This window comes from Euleptes europaea, chromosome 6 (assembly GCF_029931775.1).
Source record: "Euleptes europaea isolate rEulEur1 chromosome 6, rEulEur1.hap1, whole genome shotgun sequence".
Taxonomy (NCBI): domain Eukaryota; kingdom Metazoa; phylum Chordata; class Lepidosauria; order Squamata; family Sphaerodactylidae; genus Euleptes; species Euleptes europaea.
This window is the reverse complement of record NC_079317.1, coordinates 103530526-103548262: the sequence shown is the minus strand read 5'-3', so window position 1 is coordinate 103548262 and position 17737 is coordinate 103530526. Positions and strand designations below refer to the sequence as shown.

Sequence of the window (17737 nt, the reverse complement as noted above, 5' to 3'; positions counted from 1 at the left end):
TTATTTAACATCATAGTTCAGAGATATTTACACCACTTTGGGATTTAGTTAATTTATGATGACTGCTCTGGGTTTCATCTGTCACAGGCAATTATAGTGCAAAATGAAATGGTTCTTCCACCGAGAAGGCTGCAACTTAGGTATTACCATATGGACTTCTCACGGGCAAGGAAGTCGCAGCCAGACTCAGAGTGAGTGAGATACTGAGTGAGTGAGATACAGAGTAAGTGAGATCTTACTGAGCCAATAAGGACTTTTGCGGTTTTGCAAAGGGTAACGTGCACCACTACACGCTGGCTGCTGAGGCATGAGGCCAATCACAAAATAGCAGCCATTGGGGGGGGGATCAGATCAAGGCACAAAATCTTGAGAGATTCCAAGCCAAACATCCTCCTAAGAGAGGCAGGTGCTCATGAATGAGCACACCTTGCAGATCTGAAGGTGATGTTTCCCTGGATCTTCTGAAGCACCTCCTACACCGAGGAGGCAGAAGAACTCCGAGACTAGTTGTTGGCTTTTGAGAAGAGGTGCTGTTTGGTTTCTGTTTGCTTCCTGCATAGCCACAGGCAGTAGTTGCCAAGCTTAGAGGCATAAGGAAGACTGTCTAAGGCCAAACTGACGGTGTACAGCTGTGATGTGCCTACCCAGGATTAGCTCAATGCTTTGCTTGTCAGTCAGCTGGTAGTAGGAAGTGACCCAAAGCTCTGGCCTCTTTAGCATCTGATCATCTTGCTTCCAATAATGATGTTTCTCCATGTAGCTTTTGCGGCCAATATGAACACAGAAACATTCACAGTGGTAATGGAGCATCCATGGGGAAGCCTTTCCCACACTTTCCTTGCATTAGCCCCAAACAGCTGCTATTCCCCACCACCACCACCAAAGGACTTGTTTAAAAAATAGCAATTGACATTCCTAAAACTGCCACAAAGAGGGGGCATAACATTTTGTGGAAGGAAGTTATAATGATAAATCTGTCCAGTCTCCTGAATTCCCAGCTTTCTTTTTTTAAAAAAATGGGCACCTTTCTATCCACACAGCACACAAACACACGTTAGCCCAGTACACATGACAGCACTGTGAGTTCAATTAATGCGGGAGGAAGGACTGCAGGCATCAGCCTGCTGGCCCTGCCTCCACGAGATTGCCTGTTCATCTAATAGGTGCAACCACATGGCGGATGTGGCTGAACGTACAACTTTCCCCATGTTCAGCAATGATGCTTTCAGAAGATCTCTGCTGATAGGTAGGGAGAGTTTACAAGGTGACTTCCTCAACACTGTCACCTATGCAAGTGATCAGGTGATCACACAGAGGGGTAGCACCCACTCTCCCTTCCTGCACTTTCAGTGAACATGTGGCACTCTACTTCGGGGCTTTGTTTTAATTATGCATGTATTTTCTGACCTTCAGAAGTCTCTTTGCTCTCCTCTTGCATTTCCCCCACATTTTCAGGATATTGTTTTACCCTGAGTTTAAAATCTATCTTGATCAAAATCAAATCAAAAGTTGCTGCTGTGCATACTTGTCACTTCGGGTTTTTCTCCTCATGCCCATTCTCGCTTCTCCCTCCCATGTGTCTGTTCCCCGCATCCAATTCTTCCCCTTGAAGCCATTATCCAGTGCACTAGCGAGAGAATAATGCTGAGGCTGCTGGTCAGTTTCACAGTGAGCATGGGTCAGTTTCAGTTCTCAGCAGGGTGAAACAGTCTGGACTGATTTGCCCTCCTCCCCTTATATGCATCCTCTTATATGCATGAAAGCCTTTTTTCCAAGTGCAACTACATATGGAACGATGAATGCCATAAATGACCATTGAGTGTTTTTATATTTTTATGACCCCTGTATTGAGTTATGCAGAAACAAATTGGTGTGTGGATGGTCCAGACCCTTCTCTGCTTTAGCTGTAAAATGGCCACTCAGTTAAGATCAAATGAAAGAATCCCGCTGTGGGGCTGACGGGCTGGTGACGCATTTCAAAAAAATACACCACAGCCAATTACAAAGCAGCGTTTTCAGGGAGAGGGACTCATGCAGCTCTGCATTTTTGCTGGGGATGGATAATTGATCACAAGGTACTCCTAGAACTTCTTCAAGGCAAAAAGCCCCTGTGCATAGTGTTCTGACAATTTGACTGCAAATACTGTGCCGTTAGAGAGCAGCAGATCCACGAAAACAGACCACGTACAAAAGTCACCAGTCTGGTTTGGAATGTAAACCAGAGCAAAACCTCTGTGTGAAAACAGCCCCACTTCATATACTTTTCTATTTTCTGGGCAATAGAAGGATTTAGAGAGCCTAACGTTACAGAAGGAAGGGCAAGCTATGCATTGACAAAAGGCAGTAGCATTCTGTAGCAGCAGAAGCAATGTAATGTGTACTTAGGCAAGAATGATGAATGGATGGGTGAAAAACAAGTAACTCTTGAGAATCTAATGACTATAGTTAAATAAAATAGTGCCTGTAGTCTGGAAATCAGTTGCAATTCCAGGAGAACTCTAGGCCCCATCTGGAAGTTAGCAGCACTAATTTCAGGTTGGGGAAATAGCTCAGGGAAGGGCTGAATCCCTCTTTCCTCATACACCATGGTGCTGATCCAGCTCAGGTCCACATGTGCCTATGGCCATTTATGCATGGCAATTTGCTGTGCTATCCATGCTGAAGTACCCCACAGGTTTTTTTTTTTAGTTTTGCACGGGAAATCGATGAATCAGACCCCACTGAGCAGCCAGGGCTCACAAACTGCGCATTTTGGGAAAACACTTGTAACACGACTTTTTGGGACTGCCCCGCCATGACTGCGAAGAATCCACCCTAGGTTGCATGAATAATTAAAGCTGCGAATGATCTTGTCCCCGCCTTTCCTCCGCCCACCAAGGTCTTCCCCTGCCTTTGTACCACCTACCTGCTCTTCCTGACCCCATCCCCTTTCCGAACCTGCCGTCGAGGGAGGAAGCCATTTCCCTGTTCATTTTTCGCATGCAGAGTGCGGCGTGAATGCAAACAACTTGCCGTTAGTTTTTTTTAATTATTTCATTTCCTTTATCGATATATCGCTATTTCGCTATCTTGCCTTCCATGAAGCATATATTTCTCCTCCTTCTCTTTTTCTCAGATCCTCTGCTTTGGGCTGTAGTGCCCTAAATTACTCTAAAGCAGTCAATTAAGTAATTCAGGAGAGGTTAGAGATCAAACAATTTGTTTATTGGCCAATAAAACAAGCAAAACGCGTGTGGCTAATGTCTTTCTAAGTGTGAGACATTTTCCACCCCGAACAAAGGGGTGTCTTATAGTCATTAAGACTATATAGTCATTAAGACAGACAGCACTAAGTACAATTATGTAGAATATTAGAGCCAATACAAACTAGATTCGTATACAGAACAATTGACATATCCTATGGAGTGGCCTGAAGGCGTTGACTTAGCTTGGCCATCTGATCCTATAGCAGAACTGAAACCTAACATTCTTGGCTGACAGTTCTGATCTCTTAAATCAAAGGTTTAGGTCTTGTTAGGGAGTCTGGCTGTACCAGCAGAGAGATAGAGAATGATCTCACTAGCACTTGACTAGAAATGGTTCTGGGTCAGGCTGACCCAGGCCTCACACTAGTGAATCTCTGAACCAAAGATTCATACTTTACCCATCGTGCATAGTGCCTTTACATATGTGTGTAGAATATATGTGTCTGATGCTAAGCTCTTATATATGAGCAGGGCATCTTATATTAACTTGTGAATATGCATACATGTGAAAGAATATATGTTTTCCCCATAAATGAAGTTTATAGGCACTTCAGGGCTGGCAAGAAAACTTTGCTCTGGGAATCAAGATACTTCTGCACGGGAGGTTTTGACTTGAATTTGCCGCTCTGTAGATGCATATTTTTCCATTGCCGTGAATGCTGAGACCTCTTTTTCAGTTTTGAGAATTCGGGTGGGGAAGATGTGCATCTGGAGAGCGGCAAATCCAAGGAAAGACCTCCCTTGAGGGAGGTACCAATTTATCTGTGTATCGCTATTTTATCGGGGAGAAATAAAAAAAAGGATGACATAGTCCTTAGTGAAATCTCCACAAATGGAAAACAGGCTTTTTTGAGGGTGGCTGCCGCGCCATGCAGGGAAAGAGGTGGGTAAATGGCTGTGGGAGGAACACCACTGAGATAACCCAGCCCTATCTGAGCAAAGTTCTGCGCATTGGCATACTATTGCATAATTCGCAGCTCCAATCAACATCGGACTTTCTCATTTGATTCAGTGCCATGAATAAGCGTTTTAAAAGGCAGATTTAAAAAAAGAGCTTTGAGGGAGCAGCAAATTCATCCATGCATAAATGGCCTATGATTAAGTTCCTAGCACAGAACTTGCAAAATATGTTTGATTGCAAGGATATGGGTAGGGGCATAAAATTTAGTTAGGCCCTCATGAGGAACCTGAAAATGCTTAAGACTGGAGCTGTGCTCAGTTGCTATAAAATACTGAGTTTGGTTTATGTATTCCAGAATTATCTTTATATGTCTTCCTGTTTTTTCTAAGGATTATCTCCTGCCTAACCCCAGGAGAGTTGCTAATAGGTCTCTGTTTCCCAGGTGGGTGTTCCTGCATGAGAAGGCCTATCAGATGAGGGACACCTCCATTGAGTCATCTGTGGTAACAAAAGTGAAGGGCTTCGGCAAGTACAGCAACCATATCATGGACACAGCTGATTATGTCACACCTCCACAGGTACTCCTCATAAAGTTCTTAGGGAGGGGTTTGTGAAGGAATTAACATCTCATGGGCCTGGATAATGAATTGCTGGCTTTGTTTGCTAATATGCAAACATTATATTATGGCTAACAATAACTTGAAGCTCCTCAAAATCAGGATCTCTCTATGCTTAGCAATGTATGCTGGGTCTGTTGTGTTGAACTGACACCACATGTGCAAACATATGTATTTGGAAGAAGGTCTTAATGAGTTATGTGTACTTTCAAGATAGAATGCTTGGGAATGCTTTTTAGAGCTGTGAACTGACCAAGGCCTCCATCTAGATATAGTCATGTGCAGGAACTAGTAGTTCCAGGTGAATACATGTGGACATATTAAAAGATCATAGTCTGTTCAGTGGTGCCAGGGTATGTACCTCAGATGTAAACATCTATCTTGATGCCCATGTATTGGCTTGGATCCAGACTAGTACCTGCCAACCTCCATGTACTAGCTGGAGATTTCCTGCTATTATAACTGATCTCCAGCCAATAGAGATCAGTTCACCTGGAGAAAATGGCCGCTTTGGCAATTGGAATCTATGGCATTGAAGTCCCTCCCCATCCCAAACCCTGCCCTCCTCTGGCTCCACCCCAAAAATCTCCTGCTGGTGGCAAAGAGGGACCTGACAACCCTAATACAGACTTTCATAGGTTCTAGGATTTCTAACTGCAGAATGCGATTTTCCTGGCAGCTGTCACGGCCTCACCTGTGATGGGCTCGGAGGCATCAGAAGGAGAGCTGGAACAGCTGGCCACTCCTCCTGAAAATGCAGCAGAGAAGCCATCTGAATCGGCAGATAGATCAAAGGAACCAGCAGAGGCATCAACATCTGGACAAGTTGACAGAGTCCAGCTGGCCTCAAAGGCCAGAGAGGCAGAGACAGCTGAAGATTTAGAGCAAGAAATCAACCCCCTGGATCTCTGGAGAGAGAAGCAGCAAAAGCTGCTTACTGAAAGACAACGCTCAGCTAGGTTGCTGAGACGTAAGGAGATTGCAACGGCTGAAGACAAAAGTGAGTGATGGCAGGACCAAGCTCACTCCGATAACCGGCCAGATTTAAGGTGTGGCAAAACCCAGCTGAAACGTGAATGCAACTTACTGAACTCTGGCTTCAGTGACGCTCCACTCCAGTTACTCCCTTGCCTGTCTTTGACCTTGGACTGATTCCTGACAACAACACCTGACTTGCCTGTGACCCCGACCTCAGAATGATTACGGACAACCCTTGCTGCTCAGTCTCTGATAAGTACCAGACCCCGGCCTGACTTCTGGATTGTTTACTGGACTTTGTATTACCCCGTTGATTTTCCCATTTAGTGCAGCTGCCAGGCTGCAGAAGTCTCAACTTCTGTTCCCTCCTCTGCTTCTTGCCATGCCTGCCCTCAGCCCTCTCTGCACCGTGCTGCAATGGCAGCCCTACCCGCCTGACCAGCCAGTACAGAAGCTCAAAATGCCCCCTGAAATCCTGTTGTTGGGGATTCTTGAAGAGGATTTGGGGGAGCATTTTGGGCTACTATAGGACAAAAGAGGAGGGGAAAGCACACTCCATAGGTCAAAGTCCTTGTACCCAAATCAATTAAATTTTTGTCCTGTTTTCCCCCAAAAAAACTCAGAGCAGGGTGGGTTCCCATTTCCCTTTTACCCTTACAACAGCTCTATGTGAGAGGTTAGGCTGAAAGAATATGATTAGCCCAGGGTCACCTAGTATGTGTTGTCAAGAAGTTGAGGTCCCTCAATTTCTTGGATTGTATTATTTCTTTTGGGTTCAGGCCTAGAAGCCTATGAATTCTGTGTTGTTGGGATTTCAGACCAGCAAAATAAGTTTCCTTTTGAAAACTGCTTCTGTAGAGGGAGTAAGGTAAGCCTCAGCTGGTGCTCGTTAAAGCCTTCTCTCCCCTTTCTGGAATGCAAGGCCGTGCATTGCCATAGTAACCAATCGGTCAGCCATCATGACGATGTCCAGGTGCAGGTAGTTCTGCAGGCTTCCTCACCTGAACACATCAATTAAGGAGTCAGCATTTCTGACCAAGCGATTAATTAACAGCTAATTGCTTGCGTTTTCTCAATTGGCCTCTATGAGCTCATGCCACTGAGAAAACGAATATAAGGGCAAACCAGTCCTGAGCAAATCATGCATGCTTTGGGGTACAGCAGGAGAGCTGTGCTGGCAGCATCACAACCCATTTGATTTTGACCCTTGAGGGGGAAACTTTGGTCAAGCTGACCTGCTTGAGAAACCTTTGGACACTCTTTTGAAACTCTTGAATGCTGGAATCATCTTTGGAACTTGGTAACTATAAATCTGATGCAAGAAACCTTTGCCAATCCTTTTGAACCAAAAAGGCTTTTGAATGTACTAGTTAGCTATGCTAAATAGTTTATTATTTTCTTGCTTGAAACTTCATGAACCTTTTCTTTCCTGTAAACCAGCCTGAGTCTTATAATAAATTGTTAGCCTTTAAATGGATTGTGTCTTTTGATTTTGGGATTCCAAGCCTAAATTCTAAGTGCCTTGTTTGAGTGTAAAAATCACCTACCTAAAGAACCTAAGATATTTTGGGAGTGTAATCTTTCCCTGGCAGGCTTCTACCTTGCAGGGTAAGCGTTGCACTTAACTTTTGAAGCTTGGCAGGGGTTACTCTGGACCCCGTGCCTGGAGGCTTAACTTTTGGTCCAGAGTTGGTGGCAGCTACTGATTAAACTGGGGGTGGAGACCCAGAGTTTAATGTTTTGTCTTTTTGGGAAACTTTTGACCAAACCAAAGCAGCTCCAGCTGGTGGAGGCTGGTTGGAGCTCTTTGACATGTGTCATGGTTGAGTGGGGACTTGAACCTAGATATCCCCTGCCCTAATCTATACCACTTAGGCTCTACTGGCCCAGTATCTAGATATTGTTGGATTGGGTTAGATAACACCCTATTTGTTTATTTTGTGTGTGTCTTACAATGGTGCCAGGTTTTCCAAAGCACTTCAAGCTTCAAATGGCAAAGCTAGTCATGACCAGTGGTGCTGCAATCCAAACGTGTATGCTTTTGGGTGACTGTCTCAGGCACCTGATACGCTCTCACATCCAGAACTCTCTGGAAATTGTTTGTGGTGGGGGAGGGGGTTATTCTGTTGCTCTTTAAGTGCATAATGAGATGGGTGCTTATCCACATGAACACTCATATAGCTATTAAAAAGGAATAAAGCATAGTGCAAGGCTTCCCTCCCCCATAGGAATACAGCACCATCTTAAGAAAAATTAATGCACATTTTTCTTTGGACAGCACGTACTTCCCCTCTCCAACTCTAGGGGAAAGTCTCCTGGTTTTCTTATTGTGCTGCTGCTTCTTCAAGAACAAATTATGTTCCCACTGAAGCACAAATTATGTTCCCCTCTGCTCCTTCATTATGTTTATAATGCACAGTTATAAAGGTAGTGAAGCAGGCCAAGAGCGAGGAGTACCATAACTGCGATGGCAAAGAGATCCCATGATCAGTATACAGTCTGATGCTAAAATAACACTTGCATTGTCAACAGCAGGAATGTTGGAGTGCAGTTATAAACCAGCCTTTCTGCATGGCCATCAATCCAGAAACCAGAGACTGGCACATGGAAAGGTGCTGTTATGTTTTCAGACATCCAAAGCCTGCTTCTCATGCACTTAGAACCACCTTTCTGTTCTTTCACATATGCACACCTACAGCAGGAGCTGCTGAAAAGTGTTTTGTGTGTGAATTTGGTCCAAGATCAAGGATGTTCTTCAAACTGAAAAACTGAAACACAGGGAGATGAAATTACTGCTCAGTATTACACAGGGAGCAGAAAATTGAATCGAAACACCACTGAGTCCTAAACTTGTTCAGAAGACATGAGCTGTCCACAATATATTGAAGACAGGCCATGCATAGCCTTGACTCTTGTTTATATAAGCCACATGTAATAATTGATGCATGCCTGCACCACAGACTTTAACAGATTCCTTTTGCACAGGGAATTCTCAGAATGGCAATTCTTTGAGGAGGAATTAGAGTTCTCTTTACAGCACTGGTACCAATCTCAAAATTCATTAGAAGTCATGACATTGTAGAAGCATAAAACTGAAAAGCATTTATTTGCTTTGTAGGTATGCCATTAGAATACCGAGAATTTAGGGGAGGGGTTCCTTTTCTAAACAAGTAAAGATTCTAGTTTTCATGACTGGCAAGCTAAAATTTAAGAGATGGTGGCAATATTTTTTTCTATTTTTTAAAAAACCCATGTCTCATCTCTCTGCATAAATATCTTCAAGGAAGCATACCATGGTATAACCAGAAAAAATAAACTAAAACAAAAAAGAAACAGCAGAATAAGATGGCAATACGGTAAAAATCCCCTGTGTAGCAGCATTAAAACACATCAGATTAAAACAGAATAAAATCTTAAACCATCTGAAATACAGCCTGAATGTGCAACCTAAAAATAGTGGTGACGAGAATTAGACAGCTAAAATTCCAGAATGGTCAAGATTGTAAATAAAAAGTCTTCACTGGCAAAGAAAACAAATTTGGTAACAGGCAAGAGTCTGTGTGGAGAGAATTTCAAAGTCTAGGCACCACCACTGAAAAAAAAAACTCTCCAGTGCTAAAGGTCCATAAAATTTTAAAATATATTACTTTTCAAATCTCAATATTTTTAATGTGTAAACTCAGTATTTTTCATATTTGGGTAAGGAGTGCTAGCATAATTCAACCAGCTGTGGTGTTGCAAACATCAAGGTCATCCAATGATTGATTGATTAAAAAATTTAAATCCTACTTTTCGTCATGGTTCAAGGTGGCTTACAATAACAGTTAAAACATTTTCAGTTAAAATCAAATAACAAACCCCAAATCTCTCTTCCCTTAAAAATGACTGCCATTCAAACCCCCTCAAAAGCCTTGGCAAATAAGCAGGCCTTGCAGCACTTCCTGAAGATCTCCCTCACCTCTTCAGGGAGCCCATTCCACAGAGCTGGAGCCACAATGGTCAATGCCAGATGGGCTACCCTAAGTAGTGGAATAGCCAACAAATGGTGGCTTGATGACTATAGATGGTGCAAAGGGACATATGGACGGAGGTGGTCCTTCAAATATGTGGGCCCCAGGTTGTGAAGGGCCTTAAAGATCATAACCAGAAGCTTGAATTGAACTCAGGAACAGACTGGCAGCCAATGTAGCTGTTTCAAAATGAATAACATATGTTCCCAGTGGCTAACCAGTGAGAATTGTCAGGCTGCCACATTCTGGATCAGTTGTAGTTTCTGGGTTGTCTTCAGGGACAGCTACATGTAGAACATGTTGCAGTAATCCAACCACAAGATTACAGAAGCATGGATCAGTATGGCCAGATTGGCTGAGTCTGGGTAATGAGAGAACTGGTGAATCATATGCAGCTGATCGAAGGTGCTCCTGGCTACCATGCTTTTCAAAGAGCAAGACAGAGGCCATGAGCACACCCCAAACTCTCAACCTGCTGTAGAAAATTCAACTCCGTATTCAAGCCAGTGGATAAGAATGGAGTGGTCAACTGTATCAAAGGCTGCTGAGAGGTCCAACAGTATCAACAGAGAAGATTGCCACCGGTCCATAAGGTTGCCAACCTCCAGGTACTAGCTGGAGATCTCCTGCCGATGGAGAAAATGGCCGCTTTCACAATTGGACTCTATGGCATTGAAGTCCTTTCCCTCTACAAAACCTGCCCTCGTCAGGCTCTGCCCCCAAAACCTCCTGCCGGTGGTGAACAGGGACCTGGCAACCCTACCTGTCCAATGAAGATTGTCCACCATGGTAACCATATGTGATTCACAGTACAATTGTAAGAACACTTTCATGGGAGAATGCGCCACTGAATAGACCTGAATAGGAGTCTGAATAGAACTGTTTAGGATTGTTCTTGCTGACTGAAGCATTATAGTTCCAAGGCCCTAATGCAGCCAACCCATGGGATTGAACATATTGTTCGTTTTAAATGTAGATTAAGCACAAAAGCAGCACAGCAGTAGTTTGATCTATGCAACCTTGCTGGGCAATTTTCAAATCAGGTTGATTTGTTTTTATAAAAATCTAATCAAGTTCACCACTCTAATCTCCAGTACACATATAATCATATTTGTACACAAAACATTTAAATGTATCTTTCACGCTATCCCAAAGATGTATATTATACACTTCTGTTGTTCAGTTAGACAGACAGATCTAAAAATATATAGCTAACCACCTAATTGATGTCCCCATCTGTCAAGTCTCCATTGGGAGATAGGGTGGGCCTAGCCCCAGCCTCTTCTTCACTGTGGGGGGGTGAGGAGGTGGGTGGCAACTTCTTGCCATCTTCTGGGAGGAAGGTGAGAGCCATCTTCCTGCCTCCCTGGACCACTCAAGGCCAAGGAGAGCAGGTGCTTTCTTCCCACCTCCTGGGTACCTGGGCACCCAAGAATACTGGGGCTGGTGTGTATTTTAACAGAACAAGCTGCTAAAAATACACATGTGCACAATTCAAATTATGCATGCAGAATATATATATCTTTAACTGCAGGTCCTAGTTCAAACATGCATGTTCGTGACTTGATTTCTCTAGTCTTAACAGTGGCAGTTGAATGTGAATCCATATCATTTAACATGATATGACATAGTATTAAAGTTCTGTCCATGATCTATTCACACCTGCAAATCTTCACCTAATACTGAATATGTCTGTATGAACCAGGACCTGGGGGTGCGCAATATTTGAACAGTGCATGCCTACAGTTAGATTTTATTTGTTTTTAAAATTATATTTTACATTCTTAACTAAAAGCCTAGCCACTTGTGCTTTTGCAATACCTGCAAGCAGCAATCAGGAAAGAATCAGGGTAGGGAGGTGGTATGTATTTTAAAGGGACGTGAAAGGTATAAATATGCACATGAACAGTTCAGATGCAGACACGAAGAGCTTATCTTGCAGATCAAAGGTAGCAAAACTAGTGGCATTAGCAGAAGGATAGACGCAAGTTTTTGGACTCTTAAGTCAGAATGTTCTCTGGATATGAATTCAGGTTTATTGTACCTTAAGCATCAAATTTGGGACAGGTCAGTGGGCACAAGCACTTTCTGTTCTAAATATATACAGTGTACTTCCTAGGACCGCAGATAACCCTCTTCTCCTGCCCCATGGCAACTGCAACAAAATTCTAATGCTTCTCTCACGTTGTCTACCTGAACTAGTAATCCCTCAAACAACTGCAGGTCCAAAGGGGTCTCTCCTCTTCAAGGCTTTCCTCGGGAGTAAACATGGCTAAAGAAGCGCCCTTGGAGGAAGCTTGGCAGTGGCCTCTACTCCTGACCTCTCCGCCAGAGATTCTCAGAGAGATCCTAAGTGAGCGGTTTGGCCCCCTGCCCTTCATGGCACCTATTACCCGTGTGAAGAGGAAGCCCTCCGGCTACTACTTTCCCACTGAGAACCGGGAGAAGGTCTTGGGCAGGAGACATGCTGCTAATGCCAAAGAAAGAGAGAGGAAAAAGAACTTGAACAGCGGTTTTTCCAAACTCAAGTCTTTTGTGCCATTAATCCCAAAAGACCGGAAGCCTAGTAAAGTTGACATGCTTAAAGCAGCAGCTGAATACATTCGTCTGTTGCACTTGATTTTGGAGGAAACAGCAGGATGCAAGAAGCTGGAAGACCCAGTTGATCACAAACCTTCTGGGACCACTTCTGCACCAGTACCCCTGGAGAGATGTTTACTGGGAAATAGAGTACCACCGAGTTCCAGCTGCTACATTAAAGTGGAAAATAACACACAGTCTGCATGCACAAATGAGGTGGTGGAGGCCCCCATATATACTTGGAGGGAAACTGTTCTGCCTGCCTATGTGGGGCACATAGAGCTTCACAAAAATGGATAATCGGTTCTCCATAATGGATGGGTGGTGGATCTTTACTCCCAGAGTGAGCACTACTTTTCCTAAAGGACTTTGAGTGTGTGTGTGTTTTTAATAGCACTTAATTTGTTTAAAAGATAATAAAGCTGTTGCACTAAAACAACAACAACAAGCAACAACAACTGCAGATCCATTGGAAATCCAAAGCATGCAGAAGGAGAAAGTTACACGAACATAAAAACATTCTGGGCAAAGAATTAGCTTGTGTTTTTGTCAAAGAAGACAAGAGTCATTGATCTCACTCTGCTCTACTTTTATCTGTTCTTCCTCCAAGGATTCAGAAAAGCATTCATGGTTTTCCCCACTCCTGTTTTATCCTTACTTGACCCTGTGACATGGGTTAGGCTGTGAGAGACTGATTGCCCCACGGTTACCCACTAAGCTTTGTGGCAGAACCCTGGTCTTATTTAACTAATGATTTAACATCACAATGAAATGAAAAATTATAAGCTGCCACCTTCACAGTGGTATTCTTGGCTTCCTGGAGTATTTGACAATAATTGACCAGGGCCAAATAATAGGTCAGTTGCCAATATTTTGATTTCCAACACAAAGTGAGTGGGTGATCAGGGATTCAACAGCTAAAGCATGTTAATATGAGTAGATGTTTCCTTGAATGGTAAATTTACCTACAGGGGGAGGGCTGAACTGTGCTCAGCATATTTGTGTGCATGGGGAACACCATTTGTAATTGGAGTTTGCAACCCATAAAGAGAGGGGAAGAAAATGTTTCTAGTTAGTTGTGGAGCTGGGCTGCACAGGTGCTGTATGCTGCTTTCTGGGGAGATGCTTGTTGCTGAAGGTGTGTCTGTTTGCTTCCTCTATACTCTTCTTGTGTATTTGTCAAGAAAACAATTACTACAAAAACGCCTTTAGTAAGTTCTCTCACTGAAAGGATACTATACCTGAGAGCACTGCTCTTGGAGCATCTCACAGCTCAGAGAAGCAGAGAGCACATAACTATGCCAAAAAACCCACAAACCCAACCTCTTCTAGGGCACATCTGCTCTGTTCAGACACCAATATCCCTTCCTTTCACACATTCTTTCTGAATGTGATAGACTAAGCAATTCAACGTCCATGAAATCTAATAATTTTTTTAACAGAGGAGAAGCAAAAGGTTTTCTGTGGGAAATTTGTGGTTCAACAATAGGGTATGTTTGTTCCTTGAAGATCTTGCCCCCAAGAACTGAAATTCATATGTTGCCAAGTCCACAAGGGTTATGGGGGGATTGGAATGTCCATTAGCCTTTGTTCAGTAAATCAGCTATAACCTTCACGAAAACAATTGCTAAAATAAGAATATGTATCAGGGAAAACACTAAGAGCACATTCCTGAGGTTTGGAAGTGAAAGTGCTTAGGAGGCCTGCAAGGCCTTCTGCCGGCGCAAAAGGCACTTCTGCCTGCTCAAGAAGCCTCTGGACGCTGGTGTAAGTGGAGTTAGGCCAGCAGTGGCAAGCGGCGGAGGGGGAAGGTTGGTGACCATGGCGTCCAGGAAGGCTCGGGGGGCGTACCATGCTGAGGAGGGGGAATCCTCCAGGACCTCCACCAGCACTCCGTGGATGCTGCCAGTGCCCAGAACTCACTGGGACAACAGCACTTTGTGCAGGACAGGGATGGCCCTAGAGTAGGACCCTGGCAAGTGGTGGTCACCTCCTCGCGGTTCTTGTGGAGTACTGCCCTGAGCAGATGGAGGCAGTCCAGGCCCTCACTGTGCACAAGCCAGAGGGTGCTGACTCATGCCCTGAACTTGCGGCCCTGGTTACAGTGCCACTGCCCACGATCCACCCACCAGTCCAGAGCCGCCAGCAGGTGGACCACTCGTGGACGAGGCAGGGTCGCTCCAGAGAAAAGGAGACACAGGCAGGACTGCAAGATTGCTCCTGCCGACTCATTGTCAACTACCCTGCCAGTAATGACAAGGGAAGAAGTGGTGCTTGGGTGTGACTGGAGGTCGGGGTGATGACCAGGGGGGCACTTCTGCCAATACAGTGCCCCATATTTCTGCCACAGTTGTCCTTCTTGGTGCTACAACTCCTGATCCCATCCCACACTTCTCCTGGCCTTCCTCTCCTGCCCTCACCCCACCCCTGCCCTCCCAGCCCCCGACCCCGACCTTCCGACAGCCCTGGCTGGACTCGGGCTGTGCCACCACCACCATCACGGCGGGCCACCACCACCAAGCCACACCTTGCCCTCTCCCTTCTAATTTCACTTTTATTTTCCGTGGCCGCCCACTGCTGCAAAGCCCCTTAGGAGGCCTCCCAGCTGCACCATTGCTGCGCCTCTCCCCACAGCAGTGCAGCACCTGCGGCCTCAGGGACACACTGTAAACGAACATGATAGAAATGCATGGTGGAAACTACATGTAAACTTTCTTCGTGGAACTGATGGGGGGATTGTGGCACAAAGATTGAAGGGAGTTTCCTTACAATCACATCCCGCAATAAAGGAAGAATCAGAGTGATTCCTACTAGAGAATAGAAAACCCTAAGGAGTTAAATGAGAACAATTCTTGGCCAACACTTCTGTAGATAAGAGCCAGTTTCAGCTGGGACAGCTCACTTTTGCCTTAATGCATGCATGGGGACATTACTAAAAAGAATCCAAAAAAGTACTAATTAATGTTAATTTAAAATGGAATTTCTTTGTAAATTCACAATACATAGTATACATTGCTGTTTATTTAATTTTCTCAATATTAAGATGTAATTAAATATTGCACTCTGTACATGCTCTGTGAATTGTCTTATGTATAATTTTTCTAAATATTTTAAATGTTTTAATCAGGAATCATGTTTATATTATTATTTTGTGCTGTTTTTGCATTTTATTAGATTCCCCCTGACAAAGCTGCATGCAAACATATAGGGATTGAAAAAATTATTAACGAATTCATTTCCCTCTGCACCCTTTGTTTTCTTGCCTTCATTTTGTCTTGGTGCTCTCCCCTTCTTTTATTCATATATCTGAAGGTGCCTTAGACCAAGTCAGACCATTGGTCCATCTATTGTATTGCCTATTCTCCAATTGACAGTAACACTCCAACGTATCAAGCAGAGTATGGCTTTTCCAGATAATTGAAACCTGTAATTCTGAAGTGGAGAGGTCAGGAATCGAACCTGGGACTTTCTGCAGGCAATGGATGTGCTTTGTCACAAAGCCCTCCCTATAATGTTTCATATATAATATCTGAAGTTGTACAGGCCCAAAGTAGAGTTGACACATAGTTGTGTACATTTTTCTCCTGGCTATTCTTTTAAAACAAAAGCAACCTCAACAGGTTACAAGGTATGAGTATACGAACAAAGGGAGTGAGGACAGCTGTTCACCCCCTACCACTCAAAATTGCCCCCCCCCCCGGTGCTATTGAAGTTAAACAAAAAGATACAGGGTATGCACATCTTTCCCCCCCCCCCCCACACACACACACACATACACACAGGAGCATTGAGGGTGGTATTTAGAGCAAAGAAAGGAATGGTAATGTTTAAACGAACAAAATAAGACACTTTGGTTTTTTTTAAATGTTGTAGAACAGTATGTGAAATTGTATATAGTTTCTAGTTTGCGTCTCAGAATAGCTCTTATTTTTTTTAAATTTGAATCCAAGTTTATAAATATCACAGGCCTGATAGCCTGGGGCAAGTAAGAACTGTCCTCAGGGGGTCAGGCAGAGGAATATTTGTAAAGCTGAAAGTTTTTTTAAAAAAAATTGCTTCCATGTCATCAGTGTGCCATGAATGACTAACAGACTGTGTGGGCAAGAACAAAAGTTTTAAAAAGTGGTGTCCAGTGACTTTTGTGGACTTGCTCGCTCCAATCTGACAGTTCTTTCTGTGTTTTCCGATTCTGCCTTTCCTTTTTCTGAGTGACCCTCCTACAACAACTTGACATTTTTTTCCTCCTCTTCCATCTTTCCCACCTTACCCCTCCCCACCCCAGGGAACATCTGTCTTTGTTATCATCACCAAACTCATTGTGACAGAGAACCAGGTCCAAGGGATCTGCCCTGAGGTAAGCAAGAGAGGCAACAAGAGGGGAGAAAGTGGAACGAATGGGGGATTAGCGCTGTGCACCTTTCCCCAGTATTTTTCAGGTTTAATAAACTTGGAATTTTTCAAGAAGCCGAATATAAGTAATTTGACTTTTCCGAATAATTGAAAAAATTTGGGTTTAGTAAACCCCAACCCCAAAAATTCGCCGCATAGAGTTCTGCAACGCCTGCCCCCTCCGAAGTCCACGTGAACTTTGGAGGAGGCCCAATGTTCAGATCCTTGCTGCCTGCCCTCTCCAAAGTCTGTATTTTTCGGGGGTGGGGGGAGAGTTCAGCTTTAGCCAAATGTACACCCCTACTGAAGATGTAGTTTTTCCTGCCTTGTGCAGATTCTCATGGTTTAAGCCCCAATCTTTTTGGACCTGAGGGCACGCTTTTTGAACCTGAGGACACAAGGTGGTGAGCACAATCACAAAATGGCTGCTGCAGAAACTGGAGCCAATAATGGCTGCCTCCGGAGGTGGAGCCAACCACAAAAAGCGAGGGATTAAGTTATGCAGAACTCTTAAGAGTAACTCTTCAACGTTTTACGCAGAAGCTCAGCTTAGCAGGATGCTCTTCGAAATAAACATATCGTTTAAAAATATTGTATTGCTTACACACAGCTTATCTTTAGTCTCAAAGTGAAGATCCTCGTGTTGCAGTGGCAGCTGCTGCTGAAATTATTATTTTTAACTACGCAGCCAATCAGATGGCCAGTTAGAAGCCCTGTTGGGCAAAAGCCCTATCTGGCCCCACCCTATCTGGCCCACATTTGGTGGGCACCGTGGCACCCACGGGAACCATGTTGGGGACCCATGGTTTAAGCGTGTCCAATGTTTTAGGAATGAGACACTGTGAGATCTGAAGAAGTGAGCTATGAGTGACTCACAAAAGCTCACATCCTGCCAGAAATTTTGTTAGTCTTTAAGGTGCTGATGGACTCTTGCTCCTTTCTACTGTGAGATCTGTTCTGGAATTACTTGCAAGTGTTCCTTAAAGCTAAATTTCAGATTTGGATCAGGGACTCTTG

General features: G+C 44.0%; 2 protein-coding genes across 2 annotated transcripts in view; both read left to right on the top strand.

Annotated features, from left to right (window-relative positions):
- Positions 1–17737, top strand: part of P2RX3 (purinergic receptor P2X 3) — a 73310-nt gene that overhangs the window by 19570 nt on the left and 36003 nt on the right. Inside the window, exons 2-3 of the mRNA XM_056850822.1 lie at positions 4589–4724; positions 16614–16685. Coding sequence (XP_056706800.1) covers positions 4589–4724; positions 16614–16685 — 208 coding nt within the window. The remainder of the gene's footprint in view (positions 1–4588; positions 4725–16613; positions 16686–17737) is intronic.
- Positions 12020–12666, top strand: LOC130478662 (factor in the germline alpha-like). The gene has a single exon (XM_056850825.1). It carries the CDS (start codon positions 12020–12022, stop codon positions 12629–12631), a length of 612 nt encoding a protein of 203 aa, XP_056706803.1. The 3' UTR covers positions 12632–12666.

Excerpts from the sequence above, each read along its gene's own strand:
- LOC130478662 (XM_056850825.1), top strand. The coding sequence starts at position 12,020 with ATGGCTAAAGAAGCGCCCTTGGAGGAAGCTTGGCAGTGGCCTCTACTC.